Source organism: Epinephelus moara, chromosome 9, assembly GCF_006386435.1.
Source record: "Epinephelus moara isolate mb chromosome 9, YSFRI_EMoa_1.0, whole genome shotgun sequence".
Taxonomy (NCBI): domain Eukaryota; kingdom Metazoa; phylum Chordata; class Actinopteri; order Perciformes; family Serranidae; genus Epinephelus; species Epinephelus moara.
The window spans coordinates 31,353,842-31,371,468 of record NC_065514.1 but is presented as its reverse complement, the minus strand read 5'-3'; the positions used below and the strand labels follow the sequence as shown (position 1 = coordinate 31,371,468).

Genomic DNA, 17,627 nt, shown 5'->3' with positions numbered 1-17,627 from the left:
AGGCTAACGGCTAACATGCTAACTATTATTTCTATGTCACTAGTCACTTGAAACAAATTTAGGACGATAGGAGACGGGTTGAAATAAACCGAAATTTCCCTTTAATAAAATGTAAATGGGTGAGTTATTTAAAAATTCACCTCTGTACATTTGTCATGATTGGATAAATTAGCTACAGAGACAAAACAGTTTTTTGTATCAGGCTATAAACATGTTGGGCATCTTAACATGAGGGGTCTATGGGGAAGGACTGGTTTCTGGAGCCAGCCAGTGGCCATTAGAGGTACTGCAGTTCTTGGCACTTTGGTATTAGGTTCATTTTTCAGCCCCATAGGGTTGTCTCTTGATTCCACCATGGGACAATGTACACTGATGATATGTATCATACATAAATCATGGGTCTTTGAATTCAGACAGAGGTAGAGGAGGCTGATCATTTTTCTGTAGATTTTTCTGGCTAAAACAGCAACTGTTGCTAGCCAATTCCCTTTGCTGTAGCTAGCTAGCTAATTAACGTTACTTTGAGTTGATTAATATAACATCTGACTCAATTTCAATTTGTGAACCCCAAAATGAAAACACACTTGATGGCTACATACCTGATATATGTTGCGTTTAAACTCGTGAGCTTGTGTTTACAACATGGGAAGTCATAAAAACAAAGTCAGAGCTCTCAGAAAGAACTACGTACTTTAACTGCCTCTTCTTCTTTGTTGTTGCCTTTTTAAACAGCGAACTGCAAATGGACAATGAAGCATTATCGCCAACATTTGACCACTATCTCCACCTACTCATATACCAAACTTATGCCACAATGTTAGTGCTGATTAAATGTACTGCCATGGAGCAAATAAGTTATATCTAGCAAATGCTAATGGTAGCTAGAAAGCTAACATTAGCACTGGCATTATTGCTTGTGGTACCAAATCATTACAGACCCAAACATTACTGACTGCTTCTATTCGACAACAGTATTGGCACTTTGTGCAAAAAAAACATTTAACATGTAGAGCTTCCGCAACCTTAGAAAGATGGTGACCATTGAGGGTAAGAGATGTCCATCATTCCACACTCTACTTTTGGAGTGTTTTGAGTGCACCAGCGGTACACTACTCTTTCCCATACTATGCAGTGTGAATGCACTTAGCACACTTGTGTACTCAAAATATTAAGTGTTTAGTTCAAAAGTGTGCGATTTGAGACACACTGTTAGTAGTAATGGTAGGTTACTAGTGGTAATGCAGTTAGCCGGGTATGTAAATGTTTTCAGCTTATGTTGGAGCAGACCAACACAATTCTTAATAAACACTTTGCTTCTCTGTTTTTTTTTTTCATTTTGGGGGCTAATATAACAAAGAAGACATAATTCTCCTTACTCTTTAAATGTAGAGTATTGCTCTTACTAATAACACGTATTTGAGTAGAAAGCTGCATTAAAACAATGTGTATTTCGCCTTAAAAGCAGTAAAAACAAGAACCTTTTTTATTTTTACACGGTAGCCAGCAGGCAGCTCTGAGTTTTTGGAATAAGATTCTCTACAAAAAGCCAAATCTAGAGGGGTGTGAAAAACATCTTTGATGTCAGATGAAATTTCACTGAACAGCACAGTACAATCTGATTGCAGGCTGGCGTCCTCTGGCAGCCTGATCTATCTGTATCGTTCCACCCACAGGACATGCAAAATGCATCTGTGCTACTGAGAAAGTGTGTGGTTTTGAGTGTTGTCTGTGCGCTCTTGTCTGTGTGCGTACTAAAGACCTGGAAAAAAAACAAAAACCTGTAATGATTTAAATATATTTAAGGGAAAGTTGAGTAGACAGGTGGACAGAAGGCATTCAGCCAGTTGATGTGTGCAGTATGTAAACTCACTGATTTTTACATTTATGTTTAATAGACACTTAGACTTCTTATTATACTGTATTTTTGAGCATGTGTAAGGGAGTATATATATTTTTTTGTATGTAGAGAGTTAGTGTCACAGAGTAGTTGAAAATTGGTTCAGTAATCATACAGATGTGAATATTCCCTATTGAGCTGACAATTCACCAAACCCCTCACCTGAACAGAGTTTGTGTTTTGTCTGTTCTCAGTAAGCTGCCAATGCAACCCAATCACCAGAATACATGTTGGAATTGTACATTCCTACAAATCATAGATATGTTAAATTTGTATGTTTTTATATGTCCCCAACTCTTGTTGAAAACACACTCTTTTGCCAAACATGTCTAGAAATGTCCCGACCTGTCAGTGTTGGTCTCTAGTGGTCTGCTACTGTTTGCTAATTGGCTCACCAAGATATCAGGCCATCCCCCATTTGCTCCCCAACCTGATGAGAAACTCAGCTGAAGTACATCATACGACTGAGATGTGCAAATCTAACATGTGATTTGCAGAAATGTATGATGTCAACATTATATTCTGGCGACTGGGCAGGCCCATATTAGCATGACAGGATTTTGTTGGATTACAGGTAAAATTTCAGACTGGACTGGTCAGTGTGACCTTGCCTCTGTCTCATTCTTGTCAACTCTATATCTCAAGAACAGCTTGAGGGATTTGGCACAAACATCTACTTAGATTCAGTGATGAACTGATTAGATTTTGGTGGTCAGAGATAAAGGTCAATGTCACATCATCTCTCTTGTTCTTGTGAACACAATCTCAAGGGACTTTCTTCAAATTTGGTACAAACATCCCCTTGGACTGAAGAATAAACTGATTACAATTTGGTGGTCAAAGGTCACTGTCACCACACAATAGATGTTTTTGGCCATAACTTCATAATTCTTGAGCTGATTATGACAAAACTTCACACAAACGCCCAATAGGATATAATGAAGAAGTATTGACATTGTATATCTAAAAGATCGAAGGTCAGCTTCACAGTGTCATCAAAATGTTCTGCAAAAAGACTTTTCTGGCCGTGGGGTGGTAATTCAAATTATTTATGATCCTGTATCATATAGAGCTAACTCTGTCTACCCTAAAATACAAAAACAATGCTGCTCCTTATTTACGTCTTGTTCATGGATCATGTACTGGTGAGGATGCTAACACTTTGCCTGAGACATGAACCTTTTTATCTCTTATACTACCCTCTTTTTGCACAATACAATTTATTTAACAAGCTGCTAAAATCTGCTAGCAACAGTCATTTCAGCCAACATAATCAATGGCCGTTCACTAGAAATGAGAAATCTGCTTTAGTGTACTTTTGTGTTAAATCTTATTGACCTATTGTTTGAAATACAACTTTTGAGTCACAAACTGCCATAGAAAGCAGCATATTCATCGTGCTAGAGAGGAAAGTCAGCTGTAGCAGGAGCATGGGTTTTGGCAAAGTTTCATTATACTTTTAAATGAAAAAAATCCTTATAAGATAAAAGACCAAAAAGTGCAGTAAGGATACACCTGGTGTTTAGAGCTGTATGGATGTCTAATAATCCATCTCCACAGGTTTATTTAACGCCACACCAAAGAGAAAAATGAATACAATATCAATCACTCTTTGCCTTTTGGCACAGATCAAACACCATTATATTTCCTAGTGGGAGTCTTTAACACCGGTTTTAGTCCCTCCCTCAAATTTGGTTCCATTGTTTTCCCATGTGTTGCCGCTTTGATTATGTTTTTAATATAAGAGAACAAGAGGAAACCCGTTTCAAATTAAGCAACAACAGGAAACAGTAATCACTCACAGACACTGTGCCAATGCTTGTTAATGACCAACTTCAAGGCAAGTCATGAGAAGTTAAAGAGAAGAGCCCAATTGTTTATTGTGGCCTTTTTCTCAGTGTATGACCTTCTTTGGCTTTGTTTCTTCCACAGAACATTCTCCTGCTAATATTCCTCATCATGAAGAGATTTACACCTGTATGCTGTCAACCTTTGAATAGGAGTTTCTAAACTAACAACTAAGGAAAACCTGTTTGCAGTTTGTGTAAAATTAGGTAAACACATCTAATCCAGTGTGATCAACTTGTGTCAACTTTTGTATGAAAGGATGAGCACATGACTACAAAGAATACCCTTAAGAGGTGACTTCTAACCATCTGAGTAGTAATTTGGTGTGTTAAAATGGTGTAAGAATGAGAACGAATATTTTGACCTTAATTTACACATAGCATGACAAGAGATTGACAAATGTAAACGTTAAAGAAACAGCTCTGAATTTAAAGCTGCTCTCATCGTTACCTCACCTCCGGTCCACAGTTCATCTTTTAGCTCACTGTTTTGTTTTTGTTTTTTTCAGCAAGCATTTTTACTGTTTAGAAAAAACTCTGCTCAATGCCAAACACCAAATGGCAGACAAAGTCAGTGACTAGCAGGTAAACATGGTGGAGCATCTGGCACCTTAATCAGTCAGTGTCAGGCTGCAATGTGGGAAATGTCGGCGTCAGGTGTTGACAAGGAAGAGGAATGCACAAAAAAAACAACTGATATCTCTGGTTGCACTGCTGAAAAACTGTCTTTCAGTCAACGGTTCTATAAGATTTCAATGCTAAATCTGTTAAGTACTCTTTTATTAGGTCTTATATTGCTTTTCATAGAAATATAATAAGTACTTCTGATGTTAGCAAGGTGCTATTTCAGGTTAGGTGTGTCTATTATAAAATGCTGGAGGAAACCCAGTGTTTGCTAACAAGTGCTTGTTGCGCTGCCCCCAAGTGGCCCAAAATTCTAATTTTAATTCTAATTTGCATATGATGTCAGACATCAGTGAGCTGTCCAGATGGAGGGCACAAAACTGGAGGCAAAGACTACAGACACTGCACTAATGCCGATGATTCTTGCTGTTTAGCGCTGTTCCAATTGATCAGATAGGGAAAAAACAAAGGCCTAAAAAACATGAACTGAATTACCTCTTCATCTTCAGTCTGGACAAGTGAGTCAATTAATTTCAAACATAAACGTTAAAGCGTTGTGTTAAACACGTCTTGAGTTGGGTGTAATTACAATGTGCTGTGACAGTCTCTCTGTGTTTTTAGCCTAGAATCAAATTTTTAACAGTGTTTCACCAGACCTTGTAACAGGTGCATAGGTAGGTAGAAAATAGTAGCTAAAGTTAGCTAACATTGGCTAGGAATGTTGGCCTGACAGCACTGTATCCATATACAGAGTTAAGAGACAGTTATTCTCAAGCACATTTGCTCACCCAGCCAAAAACAAGACAGCAGTCATTTCAGTCATGGACCCAACTGCACACAAAATAGTTATAGTCCATTAGACTCTTGTACCCTTTCATCTGCTCGCAACGTGACGTTAGTAACTTTAGGAGGTCTGGAGGTCAAAGTAATTTGTAAAGAAGATAGTGTGTGCACACCAGGATAATCGGTAAAATTGTGGGAAAAATCACTTTCCTTTGTTTTGTACGGCTCACATCCAACATGAGTCTCAGTCTTCTGATTGAGATATCTGCTGCCTTGAGAATCATCCATCCCTTTTATGTGGTCACTTTCCTCTATTTCCAGTTCACACAGGATTTTTTTTTCTTTTTACGTCCTGCCTTGTCTGAGTTTTGTGCGTCACAATAGTCACGTGATTGCAAACAACCTAATACTACAGGTTTAATGATCTACAGTCACCAAGCACTGACACTAAACCAGTATTAATGATTGGTATCAAGAAAGATGAGGCTATAATAGTTTGCACACTGAATCTACCGACAAAAAATTGCTGCACCATAGGAAGATAGTTTCACTTATATTGTTCTCTATGTTTTTTATGTAGGGAGAATTGAATAAGCAACCTCGTCAGTCTCCTTGTTCTCTTTGTACCTTTATATTACAGGATGATACATGCAGACTTTAGTGTCTAACTTTCTGCTAGTTGGTCTTATTGAGATACTAATCTATTGAATATTTTGCACAGATACTAATTCTCTTAGATCTGCAGTTTCCTGTAAGGAAAGAAAGTATGCCTTAACTTTATACATCTGTATGAGACGCATTGGTAAATACAGTCATTTACAGCTTTATTGATTAATTTAATGTATTTTTTAAATTGTTAATGCAGTAATGTAGATCTGGGCCTGTATAGTATACTAACAACTACTGTACTGTGCCAACACTTGATAAGGCAAAGCACCACTCCTGCTGTTTCTGTTCCCCCCCTATAGCCACAGCAGTGCTCTCTCCTCTACAGTGGTGCAGACTGTGACCTTGTTTCCTGATGAGATGGTGCTCCCACTCTCTGCTTCTTATCACAAATGGGACATTGATGGATGGCTGAGAGTGGCTGTTTCTGCTGTTTAGGGCATGAGGTCAAGGCGACAGTTACTTTAGCCAAATTTTTTTCTTTTTTTTCTCTTTCAGCGACCTGGTGCTGATTTCACACCATTAACATGGCCTGTAAGCACTGCAAAGAAACACAATTATCAAAAACTGCACATGCTTTTACATAAGTATTAATTTATTACCCTGTCTTCAGATTTACATGTAAACCATTGCTTTTGAAGATTAAGGGGAACCATGCAAGATACGTACAAATATCCGTCAGCTAATTCACATTATGCAGCCTTTTGCCCACAGGTTAGGGGGGATTAGGAATGATTTCGCACTCAATTGAGGCTGCAAAGGATTCAGAGAATCAAAGCCCCTCAGACTGAGACTATTTTGGGCTGCTGCTAATAGTTCTTGTCAGCCGTAATTTTTAAGTGCTTTAACCAATTCATTGTATAATTAGGTTAACAAAATTAGCTCATTGCAAAGTCAGTCAGCAGGCGGTAATGCAATAAAGTTATTAACATTCTAGATTTATAGAACCATTAATATAGAGGCAATCTGTCTTTATCACATTTTTCTCCCATGGTATAAATGGCATAAATTAATAAAAGAAAATAGACCCTAGTGACACGTTCTGTATACTTTGATTTTTTTAAATGCTCAGAGCAAAAGCCAGAGGACAAATGATCTGTCATTCCACATGTCAAGATTAAAAGCATACTTGAACTTTTTGAAGTAAAAGGTTAAAAGAGATAATAAAGAAAGGTTTAAGAGAGTGTGTATGTCTTCAGCCTTAATAACAAAACAATGTGAGGCTCCTTGCAAACAGGTGTGTGAACTTCAGGGTTTTAGGATTTAGGAAATATGTGACCTGTCCTGTTTGTGCATCTGTCAGCTACATTTATGTCTTTTTCCATTTGTTCTGTGACTTACAGTACATAGTGCAAAAGAACATACTGTGCTGTACAGTATATGCACGCAATGTGGTAATAAAGTAGGTCATGCCATTTGACACATATAATTGCAATATCTGTTCCAAAATGTATCTAATTTTCTGCTGCTCAACTCCACTCGTTATTTATCTGTGCATCAGAAAAAATGTTATATAAATGTAGATAATTATGCTCTAAGGGTTTGGAACTACAGTTCCTGTGATTTAGGGGCTTTGGTGGATGCAAACAGGAAGTAATATTCGCAAGGAGTCAGTTTGAAAGCGAGCTTCGGGCTCCAGCTTGAAACACTTTTTTAAGCTTATATTGTGTGCTGAATTAGCTATTAGCGGCTCCTGTTTGCAGTGTACCCATGGATGTACAGATAACTATCACTGGATTTCTTTGATACACGAGAAAACTTAAAAATCTGATGATTCTCAGGCACGTTCTGGAGCGTCTTTGTACCTTGGCACCGACGAGAGGCATTATGTTTTTGTGTTGTCTACCCTTCAATACATTGTAGGTACATGCCATTCTCATGAACGTGATGTCTCAAGAACGACTTTAGGGGAATTTTTTCAAACGTCAGATTTGATGAAATTCCATGTAGACTCAACGATGAATTGTTTAGATTTTGGTGGGCAAAGGTCAAAGTAACCTTGCATCCATGTCACTCGGAAATCTCAAGAAGGCCTTGAGGGAATTTCCTTGAAAATTGGCACAAACATCTACTTGTACACAAGAATGCATTGATTAGATTCAGATGGTCAGAGGTCAAGGTTACTGTGACCTCATCTGTCTCATGAACATGAATGTGATATCTCAAGACGTCTTAATTAAATTTCTCCAGATCTGGCACAAATGTCCACTTGGACTCAGTGATAAACTGATTAGATTTTGGTGGCCAAAGGTCAAGGTCACTGTGACCTTGTGTCTGTCTTGTTGTGAACCCGACATCTTAAGATTGCCTTGAGGGAATTTTCCCAAATTTGGCACAAACATCAGCTTGGACTCAACTATGAACTGATTAGAATTTGGTGGTCAAAGGTCAAGGTCACTATGACCTCACAAAACAGAATTCATATGCTGATTAAGACAAAATTTCATACAAATTTCCAATAAAATAAAATTATGAAATTATATATTTAATATCCAAAGGTCAAACATCAAATTCACTGTGGCATTATAACGTTATGCAAAAACAATTTTTTTGGCCATTAGTTAATGTCATAACACAGGAACACAACGGGAGACATTTGGTCGGATACTGCTGACACCAACCCTGAAACTGTGCTGATTGTAAAGATCTTTTGTGCTGCTTGGGTTGAAGGTGTGTGAAGAATCCATGCTTTAGAATAGTTAGCATCTTCGCAGCAACATCCATTTTTGAAGCATCATCTACTGTCATGGCTACAGTACATGTGAGTCTGGACACACATGGATGTTAACTGTAACATAGGCATACAATCATGAGGCAGTAATCCTGTTTTTTCGATGGTTTCGAAGTGGATTAATGGATGTTCAGTCACAATGGACATCAGAGATAATGATATCCTGTCAAAATGTATGTCACATTGAATGTAAAAATATGTGTATCATGTCTGTGTGTTTACATTTGACTTAGTTATGTCTCTGAGAATATCTACAAATTTTGAGGCAAATTGCCCTTTGCTATGAAAAACAAGCATCTGGACTAGTAACCCCCCCCTTTGGTGTTTGCCCTGTACTCATCTGCTTGTTGACATCTGAGTGAAGCATGACTCATGTCACCATATGACTTATTTCCACTGCTCACTGACTTTGTTCTCTGCACCATTACACTCACAAAAGTGCATTTTTAGTTTTAATAAGGGGTTTACGCACCGCATCCTAGTACACTCATAGTATCCCTCTCTCTGTGAAGTTGTCAGTGGGGAAGGTTCCTGCTCATGCCTTAGATCTATGCTTCATGAGCTGGAAATTACACCATCTGACATTCTGAGCAAAGTTTAGTTTTCCATTTAGACCTAACCTTTGAGTTTAAATGGGCCTATGTCAAACATCTGATGTTACAATTAGTCTTCATACCAAAACCTTGTATGAGATCTCTTCTCTTAGTCATGGTTGACAACATTTTAAGCAAATACCAATCAATTTTGTGCTTTTTTCGTTTGTACATCTCCTGATCAACCAAAAACATTCTGTCAGTACGACTCTGGCGTTTACAGACAAAGCTGTCAAAATTTTAGGCAGTATGACTCCACTACACAAAAAATGGATCATTTTGGGTGTTCTTTGAGGACAGTTGGCAGCAAGCGCGACCTGGCTTGACCTGGACTCATAACGTGCTGATCGTAGGATGAGAAATTTATGGTGTAAATAAAGACCAAAAAGCCCCACAAATAGAATATAATAACGTATCACATGATAATCCTAATTACAAATGAATCGTGAAGAATATTAGTGAGTACAGATCACTTTTTTTTTTATCATATTGGGCTAAGTGAACACATTGGTAGAACATGTAACTACGTACAGTTACTCAGGTACTGTACTTGAGCACAATTTTGAAGTGCTTGTACTTGACTATTTCCCTTTTATGCAATTTTATACTTCTACTCCACTATATTCTGGAGTTAAATATTGTACATTTTACTACTCTACATTTTTTTTATATATATATTTAACTACTTTGCAGATTCAGACTTTGAATACGGAATATAACTCAACTAATTGATTGATATACTGTTAGAGATTAAGCTTACCAGCAGCAGTGGTGGAAAGTAACTAAGCACATTTACTCAAATACTGTACTTGATCATTTCCATTTAATGCTGCTTATACTACTACTCACTACATGTATTTGACTTTTATAGCTGTGTGTGTGTGTATAGATAGATAGATAGATAGATAGATAGATAGATAGATTTAGGTGGTTGACAGTGCAGGTATTGCAATGTAGGGTGATTACACCATCATCTGTATCTGTTCAACCACCTAAATGATCTGTTTCAGTATCTGTTCTGGGGAAATCAGGTGGGGAAACCAGAAATGGGCGTGACCTAGTTGTTAAGCCCTGAAATGGATTGGTGTTGATCAGAAGTTGCTGTACTTTTTTTTTTTTTTTTTTAACAAGAAAACTATTTACAGAACTGTCTCAGGGTTGAGCTCAAGATTATTTTTGATCACAAGAGTAAGAGCTGAACACACCCATCCAAATTTCCATAAATCTCAAGTATGTTTATTGGCACATTTTACTCGTATGATACTTGCACTCGTAAAAAGTACATTCAAAAGTAATTTTATGTACAAGTAAGTGTTAGTAGTAACAAAAAGCAAGCAAACAGAATTTTGAGAATAATAAGGTTTATTTCTTCTTTACATGCACACCACTTTACAAATGGAGCACACATTGCACAAATCTGTATCTCCTTGAATCATTACTTGCCCTCTCTGCTGTTGGACACAATTTTCTGCCTCCGTCATGAAGTCGGTCTCATTGTCGAGTGGAATGTAATCACAAGCGTGTAACATCTGTTTTGACCTGCAGCTTGAACTTCACTGGAACTCCAGTTTAACTGTCACTTTAAGAGCACATGTGTGCACTTGCCCTTATGTGATTAACTTGTGATCTATCTTTGGAGTTAGGACCACTGATTCAGCAAAACTTCAGATTTTATTTTGGAATAAGAAAGTGATTAAAATGCTTAGGACATTGAAATACAAAGATACTGGTGTAAAAGTGGAGTAAAGTACATTTACTCCCAAAAATACTTACAGTAAGTATTGTAACAACGTATTACTGCTTTGCTACATTACACCACTGTCGTTTCATCCAGTTACTCTGCTCAACCCTAATACAAAGTATCTAAAATTGGCTCTACATTGACAAACTACAACATTAAAATGCTCTTTCATGTATCTATCAGTGATAAAACAGAATGATACAATGTTCTATAATTGATATAATACATAATGTGAGACATTCTGTGAAACGACTTACATTTTTAATACCTCAAGTAGGCTACACTTTGCTGATAATACTGATGTACTTTGACTTAAGTAACATTTAGAATTCAGGACTTTTACTTACATAGTTTTCATACTATGATATTTCACTTAAGTAAAGACTCTGAGTACTTTTTCCCACCACCACTCAGAGGCATATAATGTAATATGTAATTAAAATCAGCTCCATCTTTACCAGCTGCAACATTAAAGTGATGTACAATTAATGCATGAATAGTTATCATCCAATAATATATGAATCTGAAATGGGCCTTTCTGCATAATCAGTACTTTTACTCTTTGTACTTTAAGAATATTTGAATAGTTTGAATGCATGGCTTTGACTGGTAACAGTCAGAGTATTTTTATACTCTAGTATTTCTACTTTTACTTCAAGTAAAAGCTCTGAGTAGCTGCTTCCTCCACCTCTGTGTCAAAGGATGGAGGAGGGGTCTGTCACATGGAGGATGCCGTAGCTCCGCCTTCACGCGCGTCCCTCCCCGCCCACCTCATCAGTGATGCGGCCACCCAGCGGACACTTTGAAGTCCTGCCTGTTGTGATCAGTGAGCTGCTGAAGTCCGGACCGAGAACACGCAGTGGGACGTTTCCTCTCAGACACTTGGACTATATAAAGTAAACTCTGGTCTTTTACACGTTTACAGAAAGGACAATCCGTCCATTTTACGCACAACAATTCACACAGTGGACTTTAATTTTTTTGGTTTGAAACTGGAGTAGGAGCCGTGTCGGAAGATGCTTCAGACGATCTGAGAGCTTTCTCCGTCCTTCGGGACATTTAAGGACGTACAGCTGTGTTTTGTTTTTCTGTTTGTTTGCTTTGGGACGTGTCTGCATGGATTACATTTAAACATCACCTGTATCGTCACATTGTTTGGGACTAAAAGTAGCCTAACGCACAGAAAGCGCAGCGCCCTCTCTCCAATGAAATATCTGCCTTCAGGATCAGTAAGTAAGCGGATCGAGCTCAGTGAGACCAGCGAAAGTGCAAAGTCCCGTCCCGGTGCTGTGGTCTCTTTGTTGACCCCTCTGGACCCTCTTCGGCAGGCAAAGCGGCTTCCCATCCGAGTTATCAAGATGTTGACCGCGCACACTGGACACTTGCTACACCCGGAGTATTTACAGCCTCTGACGCCCGCACCAGTCAGCATTGAGGTATTTATTGTCCATTCAAAAACACATTTATCATTTAGAAAGGGACTGTGTTTGCACTGCAGTGTTTTCTGATTGCACAGCAGCGTGCTGACAATGTATTGCAATGGCATAACAAAGACAAATCCTAATTGAAATTCCTCAGTAGAAGAGAAATATATTCTCTGCCTCTGCGTGTTATTGTGTTTCAGATTACATAATGATCATATGAACCCATTCAAGTAATGGCGACTTAAAGTAGCTATATGTTTTAATTAACAGACCAATGGATAGTCCATCAGAAAATTTGTAAGCAACTTTTTTGATAATTAGTTTATTGTTTCACTGGTTTTCTCTGCTTTAATGTGAGGATTTTGCTGCTGTTTTTGTCACTATGATAATTAACTGGTTCTTTTCCAACAAAATAAACAAGTAGGGCTGCAGCTAACATTTGTTTTCATTATCCATAAATTGATTAGGGTGTGAAATATAAAAAAAATACCCTAAACAACGGCACAAAGCTCAATGTGATGTCTTCTTTTGTTCAACCAAAAGTCCAAAAGCCCTCAGATACAGAGTGTTTATGATGTTTATGATATATGACAAAGAAAAGCAGCAAATCCTTTTATTTCAGAAGCCTGAACCAGAGAATATTTGTCAGTTTTGGATTGTTTTGGTTTGAAAAATGACTACAAGGATTGATCGATTATTAAAATAGTTGTCAGTCATTTTTCTGTAAATGGACTAATTGTTTGAGCTCTAAAAGCAACAATTTGAAGACATCCCCTTGATTTCTGGGAAGTCATATTGGGAATTTTTCACTATTTTCTGTCATTTTATAGACAAAATACTACTTTAGAAAATAATTGTCAGATTAATTACTAATTAAAGTAATTGTTAGCTGCAAGATCAGTACAAATGATGTAAATATCAGCAATAAAAAGGCCTATTGATAACCACAAAGGACTAACTATCATTTGGTTTGTATTGTTTCGCATTTTTTGTATTAAAGCCAAAATGTGTCTGTGCAAAAATACAGTGGAGAAAAAAAGACGCAAAGCTAATCAGAATCTGTATTTTGTGGTAGCTGGATGCCAAGAAGAGTCCACTGGCCCTGCTGGCACAGACCTGCTCGCAGATCGGTAAACCAGACCCTCCGTCCTCCTCCAAGCTGGGCTCCTCCTGCAGCCAGGGGGACAAGGAGTCCAGCAGTCGGTCATCCAGCTCCAGCCTGAAGCTCGGGGAGCACCGCCCCTCCCTGGAGGACAAGTGCAGCTTCAAGCCCTACAACAAAGGCAGCGCAGACTGTCGCAGAGACGGAGTTACCAGCAGCAGCTCCAACGGCAGCAGCAGTGATAAAGTCGGGTTCAGGGTACCCAGCAATAATGTTCACGCTAATGGAAGCTCAACCAACAGCCAGCAGTCCTATCCGCCCCATGCTGCTTCGCCCAGCTCCAGAGCCAGCAGTGGCACCCCACCAGGACACACTCAGCAGCCTCACAAACAGAGCCAGTCTCCTGGTGGACAGACAACGTCACACTCCCAGACTCCTAGTGGAGAAACTGCACATGAGCAGGGAAGTCCCACCAGCACGAGCAGCAATAATCCCAAAAAAGACATCGATGTACACAAGGCCAACTCGGACAGTCCACATGATGCAAACTCCAGCCACGTTCGAGCCAGTACGAACTGCAGTAACGGCAGCTCTGATGGTGGTTCCAACCACGAGGGAGGTAAAGCAGAGTCTGCCCAGCCGAACCTTGGCCCTGGACGCATTACACCCATTTCCCCATATAAGACAAGCCAACCACTCTTCCCCCTTCCGTCCTCTAATATGGGCTACCACGGATCTGTAGTGGGGGCTTATGCAGGCTACCCGTCCCAGTTTGTACCCGGGCTGGACCCGACAAAATCGAGCCTCGGCATGGGAGGCATGGGAGTTCCAGGAAAGCACCCGAGCTCCAGCCCCCTCACTGGTGCCTCCCCTCCTTCCTTCATGCAGAGTTTATGCAGGGACCCCTACTGTCTAAGCTACCCAGGTGTATCCCATCTCGGTGGAAGCAACTGCAACTCCTGCATCCATGACCCTACCTCCACCCTCAAATCAAACTTCCCATTGGTGTACCCCTCCCACCCGCTCCACTCCCTCCACCAAAGCTCTATGTCATCCAGCGTGTCCTCTTCCCTCTCACACCCCCTCTACACGTACGGCTTCATGCTCCCCAACGACCCCCTGCCTCACGCCTGTAACTGGGTCTCAGCCGGGGGGCCGTGCGACAAACGTTTCGCCACGTCCGAAGAGCTCCTGGCTCACCTCCGTACGCACACCGCCCTGCCTGTGGGGATGGACAGTAAGCTTCTCTCTGTTTCCTCCTCTGGACCTGCGTCCTGCCACCTTCACCTCCCACACCAGAGCAGCCCAGGCTCCATGCCCAGCTCCCTCTCCCTCAGGGCGCCCCCCAGCCTGGGTTTAGCTCGCTATCACCCCTACAGTAAGGTCCATCTGCCCCCTGGACCCTCCTCCATCTCCCTGCACTCTCTGCCCACCACAGGCCCCTACTATCCTCATTACGCTCTCTACAGTCAAAGACTTGGCTCTGCTTCTGCTCTGGGCTTCCAGTGATACACCCTCCACTTACATGATTAAAGGAATAGTTCAACATTTTTTGAAATATGCTTATTAATTTCTCTGGCGGAGAGTTAGATGAGAAGACTGACACCACACTCATATTTTTTGTCTGGTTAGCTTAGCTTAGCACAAACACTGAAAACAGAGGGAAACAGGCTCTTTACAAAGGTAACAAAATCCACCTGCTGGCTCCTCTAAAGCTTATGAATCAACTTTTGATCTTTTTGTTAAGAAATAGTCCAACACATAACCCCTCGTAAAATGGGGATATTATGATTTTACACTTCAGTTTTTGAAGCATTAAATAAATATAGATATAGGGTTAATTAGCGAGCTTCAGAGGTGCTGCTGGTCAGAGCCTGGCTAGCTGTTTTCTGCTGTTTCAAGTCTTTGTACTAAGCTAAGCTAACCTGCTTGTAGCTTTATATTTAACAAATAACATACAAGGGTGGTTTTATTCTCCTCGTTGACTTTGCAGCCAAAACACCAATAAGCATATTTCCAAAATGCCAGACTATTACTTTAAGCTTCACTTAATTGTGGCAAGTTGCTGCTTCCTCTGACTTAAGACTGGATTCAAGTGGATGTGGGAGTGCAAGTCCTGGATTTTGACTTGAGTGCATCTTCACACTTTCTTTATACATTAAATATGAGATTCGGTGTTTCCAGTCAGGCCCCACTCCTGAACATCAGAGGACACATGTGGCTCTTGCATGTCTGCACATTGCTCGGATACTTTTGCAACAGAAATGACTGCCCTTGGGTGACTTTTGCCGCCCCGTGGGCTCAGCAAATTGATAGTTGGACGCTGTGTAATGGCTCTTGGATGTTCAGGGTTCTCGCTGCAAATGATGATGATTTAGTGCAGAAAAATGTAGTGTGGCAGGGATGGCAATAAGCTGCAGCCATGGGCTGATGCAAGTCTGGCCACAGTCGCTTTCTCCGTGCAAGAGATGCATGTAAGCTCGACACAGCATACACTTCTAACTGTTTATTCAGCCCCATGGTTCGTGATGGTTTGTTTTGGTTCCTTATGTTTTGTTTATTCCTACTGAGAAGTTGTATTTATTTTTTACCGGGAATCTGGCTTTCATGTTTACCATATAAATCTATTCTCATTTTACAATCCTTGGAGCAGACGTGTTGGGAGCCCAGATGACAGATATGTCTTAAAACTTCTTTGAGAATGAATGTTAAAATCACATCTCTCTCTCTCTCTCTCTCTCTCTCTCTCTCTCTCTCTCTCTCTCTCTCTCTCTCTCTCTGAACTCCTCAGCTTCCTGATTTTTTTTTCACAGCAAATTAAAAAAATGAGATGTGATATTTTTTATGTAAAATTGGAACACCGTGTGGTGGTAATCCAGTTAAAGGGGAGGTCATATTTTGTTAAATAAATCACACTGAAGATGTATATCCTGTTGTCTTCATTTCTATGGTACTATTGTCTGATATGATCAGTTTTACATCAGGAAGGAATCTCTCCTCACAAGACGTGAGGTTTTAAACAGCGTATGAGTTTACAATCAGATTTTGATGATTATCTCTATTGTCGGTTGCACGTCTTCACTTTAATTTGACCTTTTCTCATCGAAACCAGTGTAGAGAGGACGTGGTGGTGCCCTGTTGGAAATAACTCCCACACAAAACTCAGTCGGAGGAACTTAAAGGTGATATTTCTTGATTTACAACAAAAAATGGTACTAACAATAAATATATCTCAAATATTTTCTCAATCAGTTCTGCCTGTTGACAGAGCTTCTCTCTTTAGCAGTGGTGGAAAAAGTATTCAGATCCGTTACTTAAGTTAAAGTACTAATACACCACTGTTAAAATGCAAAGTCTTGCATTCGAAACCTTACTTAAAGGTACCATGTGAAAAGTCAGATTTCCATGTCTTTTTGAAAACACAGCAGGTATAGGTGATATATAAATACTGTGAAAGTGTAAAAACGCTCAATCCACAGAGAAAATGCACACAGTTCATAATCAGAAACTTTGCCTTCGAAGGAGCCGTCAGGATTTGTGTGAATTTGTGATGTCACAACTATACCATGTAGACCATTTGAAACATGAGCTTTTTAAATGGGTCCTTTTGTATTTCTTGGAATGTTTTGCAGTATGTGAATGACATCAGCTGACAGGAAGCAAACGTGGACCCAAGCTGTTACCTATTAATGTAATTCCAGTGAAACCCTCTATAAAGATCGAAAAATGGAGCGTTTCAGACAGAGGGTGATTACAAGTATATTCAGACAGACAGTATTATTAAAAGAAAGTGTTTTTTGAATATTGAAGCATCTAAACATGTTCTGTTAAAACCAAGAATACAAGTATGAACCTGAATATGAGCATAATATGGGACCTTTAAGTAAAAGTATGTAAGTATAATTAGCAAAATCTACTAAGTATGAAAGGTAAAAGTATTGACGGTGTAGTAAAATGTTCCTCATCAGTGTTTTCCTATTCTATAAGAAGATTCTGGATTAATGTTACAGCTGCATTAATGTGTATGTCACATTTCCCTGCTGTAGATGTTTAAGGTTGTGCTCATTTTAACTCCTTTATATACTGTTGGGTAGTTTAATCTACAGCAAAACACATATTCTATCGTATTTTTGTAGCATGGCTGGCCTGTGGGAATCACATATGTCTGAAAAGTCAACTTTTCATGGTGTCAGAGAAACAGCCCTGTTTTCAGCTTTGT

The 17,627-nt window shown here is 39.5% G+C and overlaps 1 protein-coding gene across 1 annotated transcript; it reads left to right on the top strand.

Moving 5' to 3' along the window:
- The first annotated feature begins 11,712 nt into the window (after positions 1–11,712).
- On the top strand, positions 11,713–16,334 carry LOC126395910 (zinc finger protein 703-like). The gene is made up of 2 exons (XM_050053693.1): positions 11,713–12,318; positions 13,382–16,334. The coding sequence occupies exons 1-2, from the start codon at positions 12,088–12,090 to the stop codon at positions 14,915–14,917; spliced, it is 1,767 nt and encodes a 588-aa protein (XP_049909650.1). The 5' UTR covers positions 11,713–12,087; the 3' UTR covers positions 14,918–16,334.
- The last annotated feature ends 1,293 nt before the right edge of the window (positions 16,335–17,627 follow it).

Coding starts and splice junctions, on each gene's coding strand:
- LOC126395910 (XM_050053693.1), top strand. CDS start 12,088: ATGAAATATCTGCCTTCAGGATCAGTAAGTAAGCGGATCGAGCTCAGT. Junction 12,319..13,381: donor CCGCACCAGTCAGCATTGAG/GTATTTATTGTC, acceptor ATTTTGTGGTAG/CTGGATGCCAAGAAGAGTCC.